At 40.0% G+C, this 24,493-nt stretch overlaps 1 protein-coding gene across 28 annotated transcripts in view; it reads right to left on the reverse strand.

Moving 5' to 3' along the window:
* Positions 1-24,493, reverse strand: part of Celf2 (CUGBP Elav-like family member 2) — an 860,969-nt gene that overhangs the window by 176,337 nt on the left and 660,139 nt on the right. For all 28 annotated transcript variants that reach the window (XM_060372818.1, XM_060372830.1, XM_060372809.1 and 25 more), the window contains one exon: positions 4,609-4,805. In XM_060372818.1, the coding sequence (XP_060228801.1) occupies positions 4,609-4,786 (178 nt within the window). In that variant the 5' untranslated portion in view covers positions 4,787-4,805. The remainder of the gene's footprint in view (positions 1-4,608; positions 4,806-24,493) is intronic.

Below are 24,493 nucleotides of genomic sequence, written 5' to 3' on the forward strand. Positions count from 1 at the left end.
AGTTTTTTGCTTAAGTATACTTTCCAGACCCCCCCCCCTTTATCTAAAAGAGAAATTTTATTTTTTAATCCTAAGAAAACAAAAACTCTCTAAAACCTGGTCCCATCCTATAAATTTTAGGTTTGTGATTTTCCTGTTTTCCATTTCATTTCACATATTTTATATTTGTGAGACTTCAGCTTTCAGGCTATACTCTGCCGGTATCTCTTCTTCCCTCCCTCTTTTTCTCTCCTTCCTACCTTCTCTGGGAGTTACATTAAGCTAAGTCCATCCATTTGTAATGCTTAACTTTTTTTTCCACTTTTTTTCTTTATTAATTGCACTTTATTCACTTGTATCCCTCCTATGGTTCTCTCCCTCTTCCCGTCCCAATCCCTCCCTTCCTCCACCCTCTGCATGCATGCCCCTCCCCAAGTCCACTGATAGGGGAGGACTTCTTTTCCTTTCTTCCGATCCTAGTCAATTAGGTCTCATCAGGAGTGGCTGCGTTGTCTTCTTCTGTGGCCTGGTAATGCTGGGGGGGGGGGTAATTAAAGAGCAGGCCAATCAGTTCATGTCAGAGTGCATCCTAAAAATGCTTAACTTTTAATGTTTAATCTCTATTTACTAAAATCCCATTACCTCTTCCTATATCATGCAAAATAAAATTGATTTATTTCTTCTGTGAACTTCTCTAATTTCAATGTTTATCTTCCTCTTTTTGTGGTTACTATTATCTCATGTTCTTTTATTGTAGTGAGCTATGAGCTTACTTTATTGTTCTTAGATTTTAAGATTTTTAAAAGACAGTTATGAAGATAACAATATAATAATCTTTTATAACAAGTTCCTATCATATTCAATCATGGAACATCACTAACACTGCACCTTATGAGGACTGTCCCTGTTATTTTGATATGATTAACTGAAGTGCTCAAGTGTAATTCTTAGGGAATATCAGACCCAAGAATTGGATGTAGGCACATCTCCTTTTTGTTTTTGTTTTTCAAGATGGGGTTTCTTTGTGTAGCCTTCGCTGTCCTGGTTTGTAGGCCAGGCTGGCCTCTGCCTCCCTGAATGCTGGGATTACAGGAATGCACCGCCACGCCTGGCCTGGCTTGTCTTGTCTGGTTTTAAAGGTCCTATTTTTATCCACTATATAATATTTCTCATCATCTGCAGAACTGGCAGACCACCACTGAATAAAACATGCTCTTTCTGAACTGCAGAGGTAGTTTAGGGAGTAAAGTACTTGCTGTACAAATGTGAGCATCTGAGTTTAGCTCTGTATATCCATGTAAAGACAAGTGTAGTAGCACACATTTGCAACTGTAACACTCCTATATAGAGATGAGAGGAAAAGAAGTCTTCATGGAAGCTTACAAGCTTACTAGCCTGGATGGCACATACTGGAAAAAATAGCAGGGATGAAACAAGGTGGAAGGCAAGGCCTGACACCTAAGGCCATCCTCTAATCTCCACGTGTGCTCCCACAATGATGCCCAGAAACATATATGTAAATATATAAAACACAGAGAGATTTTTTAAAGTTCCTCTTAAGTTCTAACAGGTTAGGATAGTTTACTTAGTTAGATTCCCTAGTTTCTGAAACTGCTGGCATAACATATCTGTTAGAAGAAACAGACAGCTTAGACTTCAACTCTTAAAGAATGAAAACAGAGTAAAGCTTTTATACATCAAGATTAAAAAATGCAAAGAAAAAGAAAGATCTAATTCATCTGGATTAAGTAATAGCATAACTTTTGCCTCTTTCCTTGGCACCATCAAGGCCATCCAAAAGCCTTGCTTAGATAACTTAAACCATATTTAGACAAAGCCTCCAGTAATTCTAATTTCTGAGACTCTGACATCAGTGCTGTGAAAACATGGTAATTGTACTCTGCTGACAGAGTCAAAATCAATGTAAATTTGGGCTTCAGTTTTACAAATGAACAGGTAAAATTATATATGGTATGCACAGATACTGATGCAAAGAAAATGGCAGCTGTTGCTTTCTATACATAAGCAGCTAAGAACTGTAATCCTCTGAGAGCAATGTCATTATATAGCTCAAATCCCATCACAACAAATACCTTTACAACAGAGATGTCTGTATAACAAAAACCCTTTCAAGCCTTGGCTGACAGCCCACATATTTCAAGCAATATTTGATGTGAGACTTGGAGTTCACGGTAATGGGAATTGACCTGTATTTCCAAAGGTAAGATTTGAATGATTTCAGCTCTAACTCCTATCCCATGATACCAGGAGTCAGAGTGATGTACAACTCAAACCCATGAGTATAAGAACTAGACACAATGGCAGAAATGAAACCATCAGTGTTCTTAAAGGGAGAAATCCCATCTTTTCCCTTGGGGAACACTTAGCTATGAAAATGAAGCCACGAAGCGGAGCAGATGGCACGTTTTTCTTTTCTTTTTTTTTTAATCTCCTCTTACTGAAAGACAAAAGAGTTAAGTGTCTGAAGCCTGAGTAACGGCAGATACACACTACTAGCTGAGGAAACTGGACTCCATGTCCTATAGCTTTTTTGAGTCTCAGCATTCCCACCTGTAAAATGTGACTGACACTATCTGCCTTCAGGATTTTGCTAAAGCTGAATGGAACATATATAAACATATATGTTATAAACATATCTCAGTGAGGGCCTGATATGTGATACATGCACCCCAGAGTTCCTTTATATGTTTTCCCTCTCTCTTCAAAAGCTTTGCTTTCATTTCTGCATACTACTTTCATGAAATTAATTAGAAGACAAGGTGAACAGAAGTTAACAAAACATATAGTCTCAAATGTAGTCTGGATATGATATTGCTCAAAAGAATGTATGAGTAAGCCATACATAGAACATATGTGGCTGTGGAAAAGGACTTTGGGCCAACGTAAGGAACACATATTCAAAAATAAAGAGCAACCAGGCATCATAGTAAAATTTGACTTTTGATTCTTTTGTCAGAGGCCATTTTGAAAAAGGTCGATCAATCCAGTATCAATGTCCCATTTTCCTCAGTGAGGATGCAATGGGTCTGCTGCTATAGCTAAGTTTTTTCCATCCTACTCTAGAAAGAACTTTCATTTAAACACTACTTACTCCAAAAACATGCGTTATATTGTCTCTCTTAAGTTGGGTGCTATGAAAAATATTAAAATAAACTCCTAATTTCTTTGTGTGGAAAACATCTAAATATTCACCAAGGTCTCTAATATAATTCTGATTTCTGTGGTTTTACATTTTATTAATTTTAGATACCAGAATTTCTACTTTTCTAATTACAGAGGGTCAAAGTTATAGACACAAAATTATAGTCTCTTTAAACCAGCTGTAGAATTACATTATATGTTTTTTGGGGAGAACCTAGTTTATTAACAAAATCTGAAGGCAGATCTGTCTACTTTTACAAAGTGAGTATTGGCTGTTCACTTTTAAATTTCTTTAAAACAGCCCCAAAGGCCAATAGACACTATAGAGAACAGGAGCTAGCCCAGAACTTCACACAATTACAGAGTATTAACCTTAAAATTTTTCTTATTCTTTTATCTTCAAAAGGCTCAGAGAAAACTGAGATAAGGTTCATGTGCCTAACTAAAAAGCACGCACAAGCCAGACGAGCTCCCTCTTATAAGATGCTCATAAAAATAAAACAGGCTGGAAAGAAATAGTAAAGCACAGAGAAAAAGAAACTGTGACATCTACAGAAGAAAGAGAAGCCCTGTGAGGAAAGACTGAAAAGAGAATAAAATCTAAAGCAAGAAGGTTAAAACAGCAACATAAAACAAGTGGTAGCAGCAGAGGAAGCATTTTAAGTGCAGTCTATACAGACCTTACAATGTAGCAGGACTTAAAAACACAGAAACAGCAACCAAATTCTTGGCCTCAGTTTTAATAATTGCAACTTCTACCCCTCACCATTATCTTAAAATGGAGGCAGCAATAAGCACCAGGCTTTTCACTTTGATCTTAGCTCTGCTAAGGGTGTATGCCTTGGGTATTTCTATAGGTGTGTTAACTATCTCACGCCACTAGCCATGGCTTCAGCATACACAGTTCTCTTAATGATCCCTACTGGCCTCCAAGAATGGGCGTCTGTCTTCAAAGAGAACCCCTTCTCTGTCCCAGCAGTGGCATCACACCAACAGTTTGCAAGTCATTTTCAAGGTCTCTACAGGCTATGGAAAAGTGCGATACATTTGTAATTACATGAGAGATCATAAGAATGTAGCATAGAAAGAGTTAGCTCCTAAAATACAAGGTTGAGAAACATTGTTCCTTACAGGGGCAGCAACTCCACCCAGAGGCCACACTGCTTAGAACATGACCTCATACAAGCAATCAGGAGACCATAAAATGGGCAGCATTCCTGCCCTCCTTCTCGAGTCCCACCTGTCCCAGCAGGCGGGAGTTCTGGGAGGAGCCCTGAGGCGTAGCCAGAACACCAGGGCTGCCAGCACCAGCTGCTCTCAGCCTGCCCTCCCTTCCTCTTTGTACCCTCCCTCCTGCGTACTGAAGGCTCTGGGAGCTCTGCCCAGCCCTGGAGTACCCATCACAGTCACTGAGCCCACCCTGACACATGACTGACCCCTATCCCATGCGCCACATGCTTTCTGTACCTTTACTCTGGGGAGGGTTCTGACTCCGGTCGCGGAGGACGTTGATCTGGTAGACAGCTCCATAAGGCTCAAAAAGTTCTTTCAGCTCCTTTTCCGACCAGGACCTAGGGATCTGTCCGACAAACATCTTAATGGCATCTGGGTCTGGTTGGTCTGAATGATCCAAAGCTCCGTTCATCTTGTTGGCTGTGCCGTTACTGTCAAAAACGGAACCAGGAGCCAGAGTTAGAGCTTCAGGGTGAAGGACAGGAAGAAAAAAATAGTGGGGGTTGGGGGTGAGGAGGCGGAAAGAGGAAGAGGAGCACAGGGGAAAGTGCCTAATGAGTCGTAGAAATGTGAACTAAAACAAAGCAGAGGCACCATTAGGTTGCTTCTCAGCAGCAGCGTGATGCTTTCACTGCATGCTGCTGCTGTTCAGCATTGACTCTGGAGCACAGGGCAGTGCCTGGACGCCTGTCACCCAGGGCATGGACAGCTCAGAACCCAGGCTTGGGAGGCAGCTGCAAGTTAAGTGCAGGTCTCAATTGGCAAGGCTGCCATCAACACATCACAAATCGGCAGCATTATCAGCTCTGCTCTGGTTATCGCTGGGAAAGAAAGGCAGAGCTGGATTTCTCACCCTCTCCCCCATTCCCCGCCCTTTTTCAGAGGTTTTGGAAGAGAGGTGGTAATAATAAAGTCACATGGAAAGAAAATGAAACACTTGGCAGTCCATCAGATGACTAATGCAAGATGCTGGTGATGAATTTGCAGAGTGTGAGAGGCATCCATGTGTGCATCAAATTAGTACGATGTTGCTGCTCAGAATGGAAAGCGCTCCAGCTATGCAGCTCGGTGCAGCTGATTGGCTGCTTGCACTGAAGAAAAGGGCCAGAGCTTGGGGGGGGGCTCCCCTTTAAAAAGCACATTGTTTATGGGACCTAAGCACAAAGGGCTTAATTCAGAGAGGCAAAAGTGATCTCAGAATTGCTTGCTTTGTGTTGGGAAAAAATACACCAGAGAAAGTTGAGTTCCCACTAAAGAACACTGAATATTTCAAATCCTTCACACTCCATAAATTGCTCTCTGTATATCTGACTTCCAGATGTTGCACTTAAGTTCTAAACAATCACACGTTTGGGAAAGAGAAAAAAAGAGGAAAAAAAAAGTCTGCTTTTTCTTCTGCTAGCTTCAGTAAATATTTGGGGCGGATACAAAGAACTAAAGCATCTTTTAAATGTTTTTCTTCCTATCATTTTCCAGACCCACATTTGGGAGAGAAAAATTTGTTTCAAGCCTTATATGATGAAGAAGTCATTCCTTTTTACCTTGGACAACCCCTTTGAACTAGAATAACAAAGCAAACTAAATAACCTTTTCCTCATAACGTCCATCCAATACATTGTATACCCCAGCTTCTCTCTAAAAGAAGACTAAATGCTTTTAAATGTATTTTTTGTAGTGGAGTACTCTTAGTTCAGTTACTCAGTCTGTGAAAATACAAAACACCTGACCAAGTACAAAGCCAAGCCTAGTACCTACAGACCTGCAGGCAATCACATCATGATATAAGCAGGACATAAGCAGGTCAGAAAGACGATACATTGAACTGTAAATGGCAGGTGTGGTTTCACTGTAGCCTCAGAGAAATACCAAAACTGTACTGGAAAAAGATGGTAAGCAGAGTTCCTTATTCTGTTGCAAGAAACATACAACAGAAAGAACACTTTTAGCTGCTGCAGGTCTAGACTCAATAGACTGGAGCCATGTATATACACATATATATATATTTAAAAAAGCATGCCTGCAATCTTTAGCATGGGAACAACTGGGAGCTAAGGCAAGGGGTTCCTAAATTTGAGGACAACCTAATCTATACAGCGAAAAGTTTTACACACACACACACACACACACACACACACACACACACACCTCTAAAAGCCAAGAGCTTGTAGAACGAAAAAAACAAAACAAAACAAAAAAACAACTCAATTCAGATTTAATCCAGAGAGCAAATGATGTCAGATACTCTTCCCTTAGTTTTTTTCAATTTTTTCTACCTCTACTTCCCTATTTTATCACTTTTTTAAATCTTTAAAGTAAACAATCAGACTATCTAATATGAAGTATTTTTAAGAGCATTCTCTAATCAACCTTATTGTTATAAAAATGTTCTAATGAGTAAAATATTGAATACGAAATCTTTTTTAAACAATTCAGGCATAATGCAATGCTTATGTTAGAGCTAGATCATTTATCTTGTTCTCATGCACCTATCTTATTTCCTATCACTGAGAATTCAATAAGCAGTTTAGCCTGTATAGCTATGCTGGCACAGAGTGGAGGTGGCACACTTCTTTGCTGTAGAGTATATAGTGTTTATAGCACTTTGAAAGCTGAGAGTGTGGCAAGAGTTTGGGACAGGAAGGACTTGTGGTTACTGCTGTTGATAACCAGCAAGATGCAAAGAGGAAGGTACTGCCACAGTCTAAGCTAGTAGAAAGCAGAAGTTGGACGATGATTAATATGATGTAAGAGTTAGGCTCAATACACTGCCTCACAGCTAACCTTAGAGTTCTGAAGCAAGCACTCACTAATGTTCACATTTCAAAGGAATATTCCTTTTATGCTTTTCCAAACAACAAAAACTCAGTGAGTCAAAAAAGGAGGAAGGTTGCAAAGAGGGATGAATGTTTACCTCTCTGGTCCTTACATGGGAGAAAGTGCTTATTTAGCATCTCTTCCAGTCAGCTGTCCCTCCTAGACACTGTGGAACCTCTTATCATTCAAAGCACATGCAGAGCAGTGGCAAAATGCATGGCCTCTGTATCCTGACATCATCACTTTCTAAATGTACTACTTTGAGCTTCAGATCCTTCATCTATAAAATGGCTACAACAGATTCTGCCTCATATAGTCACATGGCCCAGATAAGTGTTCTATAAATGTCTGCTCTCTCACTATGTGCACTCCCTTTTTACAGCTGAGAAGAGTAAACACCATAAACTTATTTTTAGTTACAAATTCTTTCGGTATAAGTCCAAACATGACTCATATCCTTTGTAATAATAGTATCTTATATATACCAATACTATGTTATGTACCTTACGTTTTTGTATTTTTTATTGGTCTTGGGTTTTTGTTTGTATGTTTGTTTTTCACAGTTTCACTTTTAGACATGATGGCTGACCTGAACTGGCTATACAGAACAGCCTGGCCTTGAACTCACAGACATCTGCTTGCTTAGCAGATGTCTAGCAAGAGCTGGAATTCCATGGGTGAGCCACGACGTTTGGCAGTACTTTACATTTTTAATCCTCAGGACAAAGGACATTTTTTTTAATTTTTTTTTATTTTTTCAATGCAGTTTATTCAGGAACATTGAACAATCCTCGGACCCCGGGGAAAGCCAGCCCACAGCTTAAATAGCCTCTGGGTAGCCAACCCAGGCGTGCCACGGGGGCAATGCAGATAGGTCCACATACATGGAAGCAAGCCAGATCCTCGGCCTTAGCCAAATGTGGAGTTGTTCGTGACAGAGAGCACTCACCGTCGGGAAGGTGGAAGGCGGAAACCAGCTCCATCTTTAAGGCATAGCATTCCGCAGCTCTCTACAGTTCCCCCTTTTTGTTTTAGACGCATCAGGCAAGAGTAGAGGTCTGATCTCTGATATTAGAAATAAATTGGGACTTTGTACAGATGTTCATTTAGGTGTCATCCACCCAAAGAGCATCAGACCGGACAAAGGACATTTTTAATCCCTATGACAAAGTAGTATTTTCAAATGCCAACATCTGAGAAATAAATTCCCTTCCTAAGGTTACCAGACTATAAACTACAGTTAGAATCCAAATCCAGGCCCCAAAGTACGAAGTATTTCTAATCCACCATGTGGGGTTAAATGTGTGCAGTCTGGCTGGAATGGAGTGCAGACAACTCATAACAAGTCAAGGGAAAGACAAATTCCAGAGTAAGTCCTACTGGGTCTCTAGGTTTGCTCTCCCAAACTTAAAAACAACAACAACAGCGCAATGCTGGAAAGGTTTACAAACACCACTCTTCTTTCTATCTGTGGGAAACATGCTACAAGACATGCAACTTGGGAGCCTGTAAGGGTGCTCTGAAACCCACATCTTCTCACTCGTCACGTAAGATCATCGTCTGACCAGAACCTTTCTTCTCTATCCCACAGAGTCACTCTGATGAGTAGCTGTCACACATTTGTGTTTACAGCCTTTCTTGTCTGCCATTTTGAAAAGAGCCTTTGTACCCACTGTGAGGTGTATAACTTCTGTCTGGAAGGAAATCCAGTCATATGTAGCATAAGTTAAAACCACCACCAAACACTCCCAATCAAAAAACATGTATTTGGGATAGAGACTCACATCACAGTGACTCTCTTATTGTTTCTGCATCTTGATGGATCCAACAATCTTGTTAACTTTGTTTTAATATACCTAAACTTTTCCTTTGGACTCTGAATTTCTGTTTGGGCTGAAGCTCATTTCTCTTGGAAGTCTAAAGACTTCTGTTATCTTGTGGCTGTTGGTATAGTCTTCTGAGTAAGCCAAAGATTATGTGTTAATTAGGTTTTAAGTTAAGATTTTGAAGGTTCTTGCCAGAGGCAATAGATGGCTAAGGTACTATACATAGAAAATTATAGATAGATATATCCCAATCTCAGTGAAATCCTCTACTAAAATCTTTGTCAAAAAGACTTTGATTGACTTAGAAAATTACCACTAGCTTTTTTCCCCCTTTACTCCCTACCTTCCTTGGAACACAGGGTAGTGCCTTTTATAGTGTAGAAATTTAGATACAAATCCAAATAATATTAATAGAGGGCCTACCCTTTGCCAGAAAGCTTTGCCAACTATTTGACACACAATATCAGAATAGCTCCAGTTGGAATCATCTTCATTTTAGAAATGAAGCAAATGAGAGCCACAGTGGTAATGTGCCTTTTCCAATGTAATACCTGCAAGGAATAATGACTGTAAAATATGGATATAGTATGACTTAAAAGCTTATTGTCTTCACTTCTGGTTCCATGAACTAGACTTCTTTGGAGAAACCCCAAGGTAGTGTTTCACAAGGAGTCTGTGACCACTTGCAGACCTTGGACACAGATATATACATCTGTGGGCAGCTTGCCTGAAAACTTCAACAAGACCCTGAATACCAATTTTGCTTTTGCCTTTGGCAAAGAACCTATTCTAAGACTCCTCTAGGACAGGTGCCAAATGGAATGGGAGCATAAGTCAGAGAGCATGAAGCCAGGGGACAATGCTGGTATGAGTCTTGGAGCCAAGATGAAAACCTAATGATGTTGGGAGGGAGGTGAGAGTGCTTACATTTTGGTTTTAGCACTGCATTGACCTACTTCCCTACTCTATTTTCTAGTAAAAAGAAATCAGATCAACAGAAAATATGCAAAACTGTCTGTGGTTCCTATGAGAAAGCAGAATATCATTAAATATAATCAGTTCAATGTATTATTAACTTCAGGAAAATGTTTTATAAGGCCTAAAACTTTTCAAGTTTCCTTTTCAAGACTGGAAACAAGAAAAACAGATTTCTGATTTTGAATCTTTTCTTGGATAATGTTTGTTTATTTATATAAAGCAAGAGCAACAAATTTACGAAATGGCTGTGATAAATTCCAAGTGCCAATAAATACCCATATTAATGTACTAAATAAAAAATGCTATGTAAACAGATACTGTCTCTGAATACCTTTGCCTAAAAGTATCTGATCTTGTTGGTGTTAATAAATAATCACATTGTTCTTAACTTTTTGTTTGTTTACTCTTTATCTTCCTGTTTTTATTTTTTGAGATGATTTACAGCAGCTCAACCACGTCTATGCTGATAGAAAGGATCCCCATCTGTATACCTTAGTATTCTAAGCACTAGCTATGCATATGGCTACTGAGTACTGAACTGTGGCTAATACAACTATATAAATAAATTTTTATTAATTTATTTAAATAGCTTTAGAAACAAATAAAGCTCCTCTCCTCCCTTTAAAATACTGGTCAGAGCTGAGACTCACCTGAGCATGTGACTGTGGGGGAGTTATTTTGAAAATTCTATTAATGCTGAGTTGTGTAAGGCCGACAGGTCTGGTCTTGGCTCAGTATCAATTTAACTGTGTGCCCTCAAAGAAAATCACACAACTTCTCTGTACCTCATGTATCCCACTTATAAACCAAAGAGAATAAACAGCTTCGATTTGGCTATCATTTCTATAAGAAGGCTATAAGAATTACTGATTCCTGTAAAATCTTATATTAATGTTTAAACAAAGTATGCTATCTCCAGTGTGTTTGGTTATGGTTTGGATGCAAGAGAATGACTTACAGAAAACATAATTTAGATAATATGACCAGCTGCCTGGAACTTTGGTATAATGCCCCTTTCTGTGTCTAACTTGATCCCCATACACAGGCCAGAGTTGACAAGGTGTCATGTGCACGGTGGGGAGCAACACAAGCTTAGAAGAAACTGTGAGTGGCCAGCCGCCAAGGAGCCACCCCTCTCAAGATGTGCCAGCATTCTTCCTAACAAAACAAGCTGCAATGCCATCATTTCAGTTAGCCAACAAAGCCACTCTTTCAATAGGTTTAGGAATCATTTTTTTTTAAATAGTACTTGTACTTAAACTAGGCTGTTTGACTGTCACAGAAAACTGTCCAAGACAGAGCTGCATAAGGCATAGGAGGAAGAGAGGACTGACGATAAACCTGTCCGGTACTTCTGGCAGGCTACAGGATGAACATGAAATCCATGAAAACTAACAATCTTTTTCACTATCCATCTTGGTGGTACTGGTCATTAATAAGAACACTATCTTCTCCACAGAAGGGCAGCATAGTAACCACAGGCCAGGCAGAACCAGTGTTTGGAGAGTTTAGAAGCTACAACTTTCCAAAGGTCAACTGTCACTACAAACTTTTTTTTTTTTTTCAGTTAAAAACAAAATCAGGATTTCAGGTTCAAGCTCTGGGAACTGCAACTCCTTTTCAAATGTTCCTCTAAAGGGCTGACATGACCAAACTTCCATCTTCCTGCTTGCCACCCTTCAATAAGTTGCAGCTGGATACTGTTAGGCTACCCAGAAGTGAGGTTGTGCGTAGCTTAATACTTTTAGTAAATTTAAAACTCTCTGGATATCAATTATACCATCAATGGGATGTAAGAGTAATGGCTCGCCTGTATTTACTTGGAAGATACTATTATCACTTGACACGTATAGCAAAACCTTTTGAATTACAGCCATGCCACTCGTAAAATAAGACCCTAGATCTCTGGGGTGAAATGGCCATGTATCAGCTACGAAAACTTTATGGAAGATTAATTGGCATAATTAATACCGAAAATATCTGAAAGATGTAAAATCCTCCAATGCTCAAATTTTAAGTAAGTTAGCTTGTGTTATTCTGAAGAAAACATTCAAGGTTATCTACACATGTAATCCTGCTTGCAATACTTGTGATAACCTTGTAATACAAACTAACAATAATAAAAGGTTACTCTATACATGTACATGTAATACAAGGTTACTCTATACATGCAATAATATATACATTTAAAACACATACATGTAATACTGCTTGTCCATAAGCTGTTACAAAAAAATGAGAGGAAAAGAAATGTAATAAGAATGTACAGGACAGAGGTGGTGGATGAAAGATACCTAGAGGCCTGGCTGTTGTGTGGCCTGCCCACAGTGGGAGCCACTACAATGTGCAAGTACGTGGTGGAGAGATGAGAGAGAAAAGAGAAGTGGATTGGTTTGACCACCATGAGGAGAGGTGGAACTAGAGACACAGGGTGGAGAGAAATAGCCTGATCAGAGTAGCCTGCCCTGCCACCGGAGGCCATGGTGAAGTCCTGGCCAGTGATGCCTCTGCTGGCCATGTCTAGGTCTATGGCCATGTGGCAACAAAGGTCTGTGCAGATGTCCGAGGCTCACATTGCCACCAAAGGCTATGGGGACATCCCTGGTCTGGGCTGCCGCCTGGGCCAATGTTGGTGTCCAATGGCTGTGCAGAGCTGGCTCTGCCCCTTCCAAGCTGCAGCACTGAGTGAGCTAGCTGGGGCAGTGCTGGAGAGCTAGCCCTGGTGGTGTGGGTGTGGGAGAGCTTGGTGGGATGACCAAATTGGCTACCACCCAGGTCCAGAGTCAGGGCTTTGAGCTGGTCCACCCCAATATCTACCCCATCTATGAACTGCTAGAACACGTGAAGGGGCCAGTTCTGCAGATCTAAAGCTGACAGATCTCCATAACACAGGACAACAATGGGACATCTGAGAAGAGTCCTGACAAGGATCCACTATTGAAAGAGCAGCAGAAGCCAGGGGCCTCCAGCCAGACCAACTCACTGCAGTGAGCATTTGTGTGTGCAAAGGGGTATACTGCAGGACACACTGACATACTACAGCTTCCACGATGAGATGTGGGTTTTTTTAAAATTATTTTTTATTTTCTTTTGGTGCATAGGAGTCAGGGGAAGGTTGCAAGGGTAGAAGGTGGACAAGGGATAGGGAGATGAGTGAGATTGGAGTGCATGGTGTGAAATTCATAAAGAATCAATTAAAAGTTTTAAAAAAGAGTGTACAGGATGTCATTTTTTGTCACAAGCACCTTGGAAACGGCACGTTTTTGATGGATGTTTCAGTACAGTATTAGAGTTAATACTGGATTGTATCTGGTCAGATATCTGAAAGCTACACATCTGTTATCAGGGTAAAAAGTAACCATGACTCACAGGGAACTGTTCCTGTTTAGAAAAGGTCATAGAACAGCAGCATTTGGACTTAACAAGTGAAAGGAAAACCTGATTACCTTATCTCAATTTGACTGCTAGTAAAAAGCAGAAAGCTGGAAAACCCCTACAAAGAAGTAAATTTGGAGGCATGCAGAGGGGATACATGATGGCTGAACACACAATAACCCTTGCTGGGAAGGTAGCAAAGCACTGGCTATAGACTGTCCTCAATGAAAAACTCATTTCCTGCTGTGATTTGTCAGAAATAGTTCAGTGGACTATGGGACTTGAGCAGAAGGCATTTTCACTAGGTGGAAAAGTATTCCTGAGGAATGTTTAGAAATGGCAACAGGAAAACAATCATTTCAAACATGCTATACAGAGGCCCTCACCTTCCGAAGAGCTCAGACACATTGACACAGGCCCTCCTGGAAAGCCGACTGCTTCCACCTTAGATGAGGAAATTCCTCAGGCTACCAAGTGAGTATCTTTCCAGTTTACTTTATTTGCTCATACCTGACTGCAGAATGTGCTTGTTTGCTGTGGGCAAGTAGTTGAAAATGGCTCTTTAGGACGAGAGAGGAGATTGGTTTGGCTATCAATGAATTGGAAATTTAGATAGTTATGAAATGAAGATAAATACTGCAGGAAATTAACATGGGCTCAACTTCCCAAAATGAAAACTGATTTTTTTTTACCCCTGGCCTACCTGTTTATAATCTAACATAAAGTAACAAAAATAAAGAATGCACAAAACAGAAACAAACAATATAGACACAATGTCTAGTTTCCTGCAGACTAGGTTTTTGCAGTTCTGACTCTAGGGAGAACAATTCCTGCTTTAGACACTAGTGAAACAGTACCTAGAGTCATTCACCTGTAAAGCAGCAAGCGAGGAAGACTCACCACCCTCCACTCACTGCACACATGCTGGCTACCCAACTCACACAATTCCTCTATGGGAAATTCAAATACCTGAGAAGTTACCATACACAAAGCCCTTTTCATTTCTTCCCATCCTTTTTTCATGTTTGTAATTTATTGGTGTGTATATATTCGCACGTCTGTGCATACTTGCCTGTTTGTGTGAGTATGTGCAGTTATATGCATGGTATGGGTTCACATGAATGGTGAGTGTGGCAGACAGAGGTCTATGTTGATGTCTTCCTCATTTTCTATCTTACTGTAACACTTAAATCAATTCTATTTACTTATTTACAATTTATAAGGTATATGTGTATATGTGCCAGTCTGGGTATCACAGTATGCATGGGGAAGTGGGGAGGTCAGAAGATGACTTGGAAGAGCTGGTTTTCCTAGGGATCAAATTCAGGTCACCAGACTTCTCAGCTAGCACTGTTAACCTAATGAGCCATCTGGCTTGCTTTCCACTTTATTTTCTGACGTGGAATCTCCCACCAAATCCGGAACTCATTGGTTCAGCTAGGCTAGCTGGCCAAAGAGCTCCCGGGACATGCCTGTTTCTGCCTCCCTGGCAGCAGTATTACAAAGACATGCTGCTGCACCTAGTTTGTTTTGTGTGCATGCATGAGGGTTTTGGGCACCAGGGATCCAAAGTAATGCCCTCACTTTAGTGAGGCAGTAACAGTGAGTAATAGTTACCACCAATGTTTAAGTAAAGTTTAAACAAATCAAAGCCAAAGGATGGGAGAGTCTTGTTATTTCACTTAGTTGACCATGTGACTGAAAAGCGTAGGAGGTGGGAGGAGGTCAATCAGGGGAGAAGGAAGAGGAGAAGGCAAGTGTGACAAAGGAGATGAGAGTTTAGAGAAAGCAGCCCAGAAGCACTTCCTCCTAAACATGCCCGTGAGACACAAGGCTTGTGACTACGGGGAGAGAACTCTGGCAGAGATCCCTGCTGGGGATGGTGGGTCAAATGTGCTACTGGCCTTGTAAAAAGTAATAGGTCAGTCATTCAACTGATGTCTATGGTGTGTATCCTGGGAGTCTAGGATACAAAGCTGTTCCTCTATCTACTCTTTACTGTTATACTCCGCCAAGTCCTGCATAGAGATTCTGTCTGTGCAAATATTTCTTTTACCACACCTCTATGAAAATGGCCTGCTCATGCCCATCCAACTTCAATCTGAAAAAACACTCTAGCACCACCTCAAATTCTACACATCTTGAAAAAAGAACCTATAAGGTAAAGATGTGTGGGTTGGGGGGGCACATACATGTTTGCAGTGGGTGAATGGAGGGAGTGCATGCTAATATGTCCATGCAGAGGCCAGAGGATGTCAGTTGGGGAGTTCCTGCTCCGTTGCTCTGTCCTCGTCCTTATTCCCTCAAGGCAGTCTCTCCTTAAACCTTAAGCTAGGCTGTTTATCAACAAGCCTCAGTAGTCCTCTTGTCTCTATCCCCCAAAGGATTAATGGCTATAAGAGCTCATAGCCACACCCAGATTTTTTAAAATTTTTTATTTAATTATTTTTATTATTACAGTTTATTCATTTTGTATCTCCCCTGTACCTCCCTCCCTCTTCCCCTCCCAATCCCACCCTCCCTCTTCTCCAAACTTTGGGCAGAGTGCAGGGAGCCTTATGAAAGAAGTAGGAGATAGTAAGACCTGGAAAGGACAGGAGCTCCACAAGGAGAGCAACACATCCAAAAAGTCTGGGCACAAGGGTCTTTTCTGAGACTGATACTCCAGCCAATACTCTACTCATGGAGATGGCCTGGAACCCCTGCACGGATGTTGCCTATGGCAGTTCAGTGTACAAGTGGGTTCCATAGTAAAGGGGACAGGGACTGTCTCTGACATGAACTGATTGGCCTGCCCTTTGATCATTTTCCCCTAAGGGGGAAGCAACCTTACCAGGCCACAGAAGAAGACAATGCAGCCACTCCTGATGAGACCTGATAGACTAGGATCAGAGGGAAGGTGAGGAGGACCTCCCTTATCAGTGCACACCCAGATTTTTATGTGGATACTTGAGAGCCAAACTCAGATCGTGAATGTATAGCAAGTTCTTTTACTCACTAAGCCATCTCCCTGACACTTCCAGTGGAATTTTATGCTCAACTTCTCTACTACTGTAAATTCTCCTGGCACATCCAATAATCCTGAGAAATGAAACTGTTTCATACCCAACAAATATATAATACAGATTGAGTGTTTGTTCTTACTCTGATTTCTCCTTTCTGACCACCGAACCTACAGAAATAATAATTAATTAAAATAATTAATTATACTAGTTGGGTATAGTGTAAAACTGTGAAATTCTTGATAACATGGATGTCTTATTTAATTATAACCTCAATAAATATTCATTCAGTGACTCTCACAATCAGGACATTATTCAAGGCATTAAGGATAAACCTATTAGAAAAATGAGAATAAAATACACTTACAGAGGTTATATTTTAGTGGGTGACATAAAATAAGTAAAAAATATTATATGAGAAATATTTCAGTGGTGAAAGTAAATCAGGGAGGCAGAGCACTAAGTATAGTTTTGCAAATGAATGAGGTAGCCAGGGAGAACGTCATCTAAAATTCTAATGCTATCCCAACCTCTTTTCAATACATATTTTTATGAATGAAGCAACCTAATAGGGCAAGAAATCTTAAAGTTTATAAACCTTAAATATCATAAGATTACACCATCATAAAAAACATGCTATCCCATCTAGCACTGTCCTGTAAAATTTTAAGAGCTAGTGCACTAGTTCAAATGAGTTCATGTATCAGACCCATTTTTCTCTCAAGGCCTGCTGAGATTACTTGCCCTGAGTAGTCCATGTCCCAGTCATGGCTATTGTCTTGTGTTTCTATCATTGACAAATTATTCAGTGGTCTTTACCACTTTGGACTACAGGACTAAGAGTTTTCTGGCCTTAAGTATAATATAGCACTCAAAACTCTACCTACCTTTCTGTTAAACAGTGACCACCCATCCATTCATTCTTTATTTCATTATGTATAGCAGCAAATTAAGCTCAAGTTGGTCTCTCTTCAGCCTGCTCTTGGCCTACCTTTCTTGGTCATTTATGACCATAAATGATGTATAATCAAGGAGTACAAATAAAATGCAATTGCAGCTGAAAGAAGGCATACGAGTTAATCATTTCTTTTAAATACTGATTTGGTAGATTTTCATGCTACAAACCCATTTATGAAAAAGGAAAATCCAAAAGACAATCTACTTTTTTAAATCCCTAAATTGAACATTAAGATGAAATCAATACCAAAGAGAACATATTAATTTGAAAATTTGTACCCCTTCTTTCCAATAAGAAATTAACTTTAATATTTTAAATAACCAATAAAAATGATTTATGTCTTAAATCAACAATAGGCTTTGGAATTTAAATTACTTCTTCTTCTCTCTTTTTTTTTTTTAAGACAGACTTAATTCACTTTATTTTTCTTGTGTAAAAACCCTGATGTGGTAGCCATAGCTGGAGCCTGGATTCTCTGAATGGAGACTCTGGTGTGGGTTTTCACAAGATGATCAGTGAATTCCTGATAAGGACACATGGTGAACACAGTCTCTTTTCAGGGGTCGGGAGTCAGGTAGCTGTAGGTCGTGGAGATGGCATCAAGGGTGGCCTTGGCAAAGTTGCCCCGAGTGGCAGTGCAGCCCCTGGCTGATGTGTAGCAGTCATCAATACCAGCCATCATCAGTAGCTTCTTGGGCACAGGAACAGAGACAATGCCAGTGCCTCTGGGCGCAGGGATGAGACGCCCCAAAACAGAGCCACAGCAGCCTGTCACCTTGCATGGAATGGCAGGGGAGGGGAGGGGTGTTGCCAATCTTGTTCTCCCAGTAGCCTCTCCTCACAGGGAAGATGGAAAGCTTGGCCAAGATGACGGCCCCTCAGATGGCAATGGTTACTTCTTGGAGCACTGAACATCAAGACCAATGTGACCAGTGTAGTCCCCAATAGCAACAAAAGCCTTGAACTTGGTCTGTTGGCCAGCCCTTGTCTGCTTCTGCACTGGCAAGATCTTTAGAATCTCATACTTTAAGGGTGTACCCAGGAAAAAGTCAGTAATCTCAGATTCATTAATGGGCAGGAAGAAGAGGTTCATCTCCTCCAAGAACTTCATGTAGTTAACCAGGTGGCTCAGCTTGGTGACAGGGATGCAGTCCTTGTCTTTAGCTTTACCTCCACAAGCCCTGCAGCTTTGACCAACAGCCATGGCCTGGGTGAGGACCATGGCCCTTATGACCACTGCGGGTTCCACAGTGGCCTCCTAATCCTGGGCCTCAGGGTCCTCCAGGCCCTCCTGCTGCACTGGTGTCATCTGCCATTTGGTGTTTTCCCAAAGAAGAAGCTAAATTACTTGTTCTTACACACACACACACACACACACACACACACACACACACACAATCAGATCTAAACTCCCTAAAAATTAAAGTAAGACTATGTGCTAAAATATAATGGCTCTTTTACTAAGAGGCTGAATTTCATATGAAAATTCCCCACAGATAAATTTTGAGACATTTCTTCATTTTTGACACTACATCTGGCACAATGAATATAGATGATCATGTGTTTATATATCTGTCTAAGTGCCTTTCCTAAACACAGCCAGATGGAGTCTTTCAGAATGAAATTAATTTTAAATTAATTCACTCTGGACCTACTCCAGTTCCATGATTCTTAGCTTTGAGGCAGCAACCAAATCAATGTGAAGTCATGAACTTGAGAGAGATCAGGTTCCTTAACATCAAGGGAAAAATTAGTATAACTATTGTTGCTACCGCAACCCTAAGAGAAATTATTCATGTACCATCACAAGCTGGCAGTTCTGGACTGATCAACACTGAATAGTGGCAAAATGATCTGAAATTTTCTTTTGGATGGAAATAAGACTGTGGCTAATTTTACATTCAATATTCATAATGACGTGAGATGATTCCAGTGGAAATCAGTATCATTATCACTATCAAAGTAGCTGAAGATGTTATTATAAACTTGCCATGCAGACTGAATCAGGTAACACTGTGACAGGAGAGAGTTAATTCTAAGTACCCAAAGCGCATGTTTCTGTCTCTAGCTGTAGGTACTAAAGGAACTATAAACAAACATAACTAGGCTTTGCTTGCTGTCAATCTTGGTGGATGCCTTTATTATCATACTTGTTTCAATTGCAATTTACGTTTCCATGGAGACACAACAGTCAGCTCCAGAAAATTATAAGATAAATGTCAGGCAGTGATAACAGTGTTAATGAAGCTTCAGTGACAAGCAGCTCTGTGCTTCACTAATAAGCCTATTTTCTATTAACATATGTGGAACATGTCAAAAACCTGGAAAGTATTAAAAATTAAATATCCATCTATCTATATTTAAAAGAGGGAAGAGATCATTCTAGAAATAGCTTACATTTCTATGGTGGGAAAATTAGACATTAGTCTTGGCTCTTAGGAATGCATCAGCTGGCATCCAGAAGTGTAGAAATGGCTTTTTTTTTTCAACCAATGGCGGAATAATTTTTCTAATAAATGGTTAGGGAGAAAGTTCTTCTTTTGGACCTGAGATCTGTATTAAATCTGGCTATGACCATGGAGAGCTTTAAAGAAATCACTACAACTCATGTTCCCTAAACTTACATAACCCACCTCTTCCTCTCTGTTCTAGGTTACTGGATCACCAGTATCCAGAATTGTCACTGACTATTCTATAACTAAATATATGCCACTGAAATTTTAGCAAGTCACAAATGACAATTCTGGCTCTTTAGCTATCTGAAGATGGAGGTTAAAATTATACCACCACCTAAAGGAAGCTTCTATTAAATAAAACTGAAGGACAAATAAATTTCATGTTTAGGAAAAATATATAAATATTACTTAAAATGAGGCACATTTTTACGTTATGGTCAAAAATATCCTTTCAGCATGCTTAGTTAAAAGAAATGATCAAATTAGGTTAAATTAAAGGTATTTTTGCAAACCCAGTAGACAGACAAAGAGAGATCTGCTCACCTGAGTTTCTCCTGCACAGTTAATGCTGTCTTACCCCACCCCTACACTGTAATATGACTGATATCAACATTGATATGGAAAGGCATATGTCTCTACTCATTGAACAAGTGTGCACTAAGTCTCCATTGTGTGCTCGTCACTGGGTTCAGATCACAGTGACAACACACTGTTACTGTTTAGTAGCTTATGTAATCTAACATCCAAGGTCCTAAATAAAATGTTCTTTTTTTCTGTTCAAAGTTTGGTTTATTTTGAAATTATTATATGAGTAAAATTATCTGAGGCAAACCTAAAATTCTACTTTAGGAGTGGTAAGCTGTGTAAAAATCTCCCCTGACTCACTGTCATTCTAGGCTCCTTTCACTCAACCATACTTTTTAGTTTGTTTTGGGGTTTTGTTTGTTTGTTTGTTTGTGTTTCCTGTGTAGCCTTGGATGTCCTGGATTCATTTTGTAGACTAGGCTGGCCACCAACTCACAGAGATCTGCCTGCCTCTGCCTCCCAGAGTGCTGGAATTACAGGCGTGTGCCACTCCAACTGGCTTTCGACTATACTCTTAAGAAAGAAGGTTAACAGGAATCAAACCTCAAGTCTAGGATATGTCTGGGCTATGGCACTAGGGTGAGCACTTTTTATACCACTTATATTAAAACTGCTCTCCACACAGTATTTCTTCTCTTAAGGGCCATCTTCCGTTTTTTTCTCCATGCCTCTTGTAGATTGCATAGTGCAGATCCCATTCAGAGCTGTGAGGCATGAGCAGGAAGAAGGGAAGGGATGAACAACGTCATCTGGAGAGCCCAGTTATTTAGTCACGCTTAGATCTATTCTTTCCAGTTTAGTTCATTTCACCAAGAGAACTGAGAACTCAGGGATATTTTTAAAGGTTTGGTCTACAAGAAACTGCCTCAGGTGGGTGGAAAGATGGCTCAGAGGTTAAAAGCACCTGCCGCTTTTACAGAAGACACAGGTTCAGTTCCTAGTACCTATATGGTGGCTTATAACCATCCATAACTCCAGTTCCAAGAGATCCTACACCTTCTTCTGACCCCTGTGGGTGCCAGGGATGTATGTGACAGGCAGATACATTTGCAAATGAAAATACTCATACACATAAACAAGTCTAAAATATTTTTTTAAAAACTTCCTGATACCTTTTAGTATAAAAGTGGCAATGATCATTTGACTCTTGTGGCCAAGCTGACTATCCAGAACAGTAAGTCTTCTGCTGTATAGACCACTGCGTAGATAATACTGGTGTATCTGCTGGAGTCAGAAACTTAGAGACTTCAGAGCCCAAAATGTTATCAACCCACTCAACTACAAGACAGTCTTTCCTCAAAGCAAAATTCAACACAAACCACACCTAACACTATCAAAAAACAACAACAAGAGCCTGTAACGCTTTCCACAAACACTTCCTGGATGGTCTTCCTGTTGTCCTTCTCATGAAAAAGACACAGAAGAAAAAAAATTCAGAAAGTATACAAAAAACCCAGGATACTAGCCCTATGGCTGTTGTGCAGGTTCAAACTGGTGCTCTGAATGTAGGGAATACAAAGAAAAAGTTGTAAAGCTTAAATTTAACAACTTTGATAATGGGATTAAGAGTTTAGAACTTCCTGCTACAAATTAAAGTCTAGTACTATGTTACTATGAACTGGATAAGGAACATCTGTAGTTGTTGAATGAAAAAAGATTATCAACAGCATGCCTTTCTCATAATTCTAATCACACAACTTTATCCTTCCAGAAATATTGTTTATAAATGTTACGTTTCTTCCATTGTCTTTTCATGATAACTCACTGGGAAAAATACCCAGAAAGTCTAATACTGAAACTAAAAAGTTACCTGAGATTATTATTTGTGGTATTTTAAAATTCCTGAAATAATTACTTTGATTTTTAATAACAACACAGTATTAAAATAGTTTTTTTCTGTTAAAATAACAGCTGTAAATTTGGGCAACCTAAGTTGCAATAATAATTTTCCTAAATTGACAGTATTTGCTAAATAGCCTTGGAGTGAAAGGAGTTACATATGTGTGAAATAAACAGGATAGTATATTGGAGTGTGGCACTAGCTTTAAAAACAAGTTCAAAAGTGAAAGCTGAAAACACACATCTCCCTCTGTTTTGTGTTCTTGCCTCTGTTTATTGTGGTTTGATCACACAGAAGAAGCCCGATGTCTACTGACTTGAAAACAAGAAGTCTGTGCTGAGTGCTGCTGGGACAGCAATACCTTCTACTTTCAGGTATCTGTTAAGATTTTAGGTTTGGTCCAAGTGGGTTACCGAGTAATGGGAAGAGGGACTGTCTCTGACATAATCTGATTGGCCTGCTCTTTGATCACCTCCCCCTGAGGGGGGAGCAGCCTTACCAGGCCACAGTAGAGGACAATGCAGCCACTTTTGATGAGAACTGATAGACTAAGATCAGAAAGGAGAGGAGAACCTCCCCTATCAGTGGACTTGGGGAGGGGCATACATGCAGAAAGGGGAGGGAGGGTTGGATCAGGAGGGGAGGAGGGAGGGGCTTATGGGGGGATACAAAATGAATAAAGTGTAATTAATAAAAAATTTAAAAAAAGTTAAAAAAAAGATTTTAGGTTTGAATGCTTTTTTGATTAGCAATCTTAGGAGGGCAATCAATTCAAAAAATTGAATAGAGATTTCCCAACTAATAGGGTCATTAAAATGCTATTATGTAAGAAGCTTTTCCAGAACAACATGGAAAACATAGTAAATAGTCTTTTAGGGTTTGGGGTGCTAGGTTTGTGCTTAACAAGAATACCCTTCCTTACAAGGCCAGTGCATCAAAGTTAGTAATTATGCCAAGGCAACCTTCTCTCCACAAGGTAATATGGTATCAATTTTGGAAACCATACACTATTGAGGGAAATCTAGCTGTGAGAGCTTTTTGTATCCACAGTATTAGGAACAGAACCTGGAAACAACCCAAATGTCCATAACGGAAGAATGGATACAGAAATTGTGGTACTTTTACAGAATGGAATACTACTCAGCAATTAAAAACAAGGAAATCATGAAATTTGCAAGCAAATGGTGGGATCTAGAAAAGATCATTCTGAGTGAGATATCCCAGAAGGAGAAAGACACACATGGTATATACTCACTTATAAGTGGGTACTAGACCTATAAGATAGGATAAACATACTAAAATCTGTATACCTAAAGAAGATAAACAAGAAAGAGGACCCGGGGTAAGGTAATCAACCCTCACTTAGAAAGACAAATGGGAATAACATGGATCGTAAGAGAAAACAAGAGCAGGAGCCTACCACTGAGGGTCTCTGAAAGTCTCTATCTAGCAGTGTGTCAAAACAGATATTGATACTCATAACCAAACCTTCGGCAGAGTACAGGGAATCATATGAAAGAAGGGGGAGTTAGCATGATCTGGAGAGGAGAGGAGCTCCACAAGGACCAAATCTATCTGGGCACAGGGGTCTTTTGTGAGACTGTATCTCCAACCAAGGACCATGTATGGATACAACCTAGAACCCCTGCTTGGATGTAGCCCATGGCAGCTCGATATCCAAGTGGGTTTTCTAGTAAGGGGAACACACACTACTTCTGACATGAACTCAATGGCTGGCTCTTTGACCCCTACCCACACACTGAACCCTACTAGGCCACAGAGGAGCACATTGCAGCCAGTCCTGAAGAGACCTGATAAGTTAGGGTCAGATGAAAGGGGAGGAGGGAAAATAAAATCTCATCAACTAATGGAGATGGGTGACTGCTTACTGAATATTAAGAATTTAGTGCATGCAGGGCCTTGTCACAACTAAGAAGGTAACCCCTCCACATAGGTTCCAGCTAGGATGCACTGCCCTGTGAAATCCTACAATCATCTTTACTGAGGCAATTTTCAGCTCACTGACTGGCCCCTATGGAAAGGCTACCAGGTTTGTTTGGAGCTTTGTTTGTTTTTAAGACAATCAATAAGAATAACTAGGTTGGTTGGGTCAAAATAGATAATTCTTTTTTTCCTTTAATTAACAAAACAATTGAAAACCCTGGTAGAGAAGAATTATGGTGAAATAAATTAAGAAGTTTTTTATGAATGAAATCATATATTACTAAAACCACTCTAAGTGTGTTCTTAATTTAAATAAAGGTGGTCATTGTAACAAAACAAAG

The sequence above is a fragment of the Meriones unguiculatus genome, chromosome 19 (genome assembly GCF_030254825.1).
Source record: "Meriones unguiculatus strain TT.TT164.6M chromosome 19, Bangor_MerUng_6.1, whole genome shotgun sequence".
In the NCBI taxonomy this organism is placed as follows: Eukaryota; Metazoa; Chordata; class Mammalia; order Rodentia; family Muridae; genus Meriones; species Meriones unguiculatus.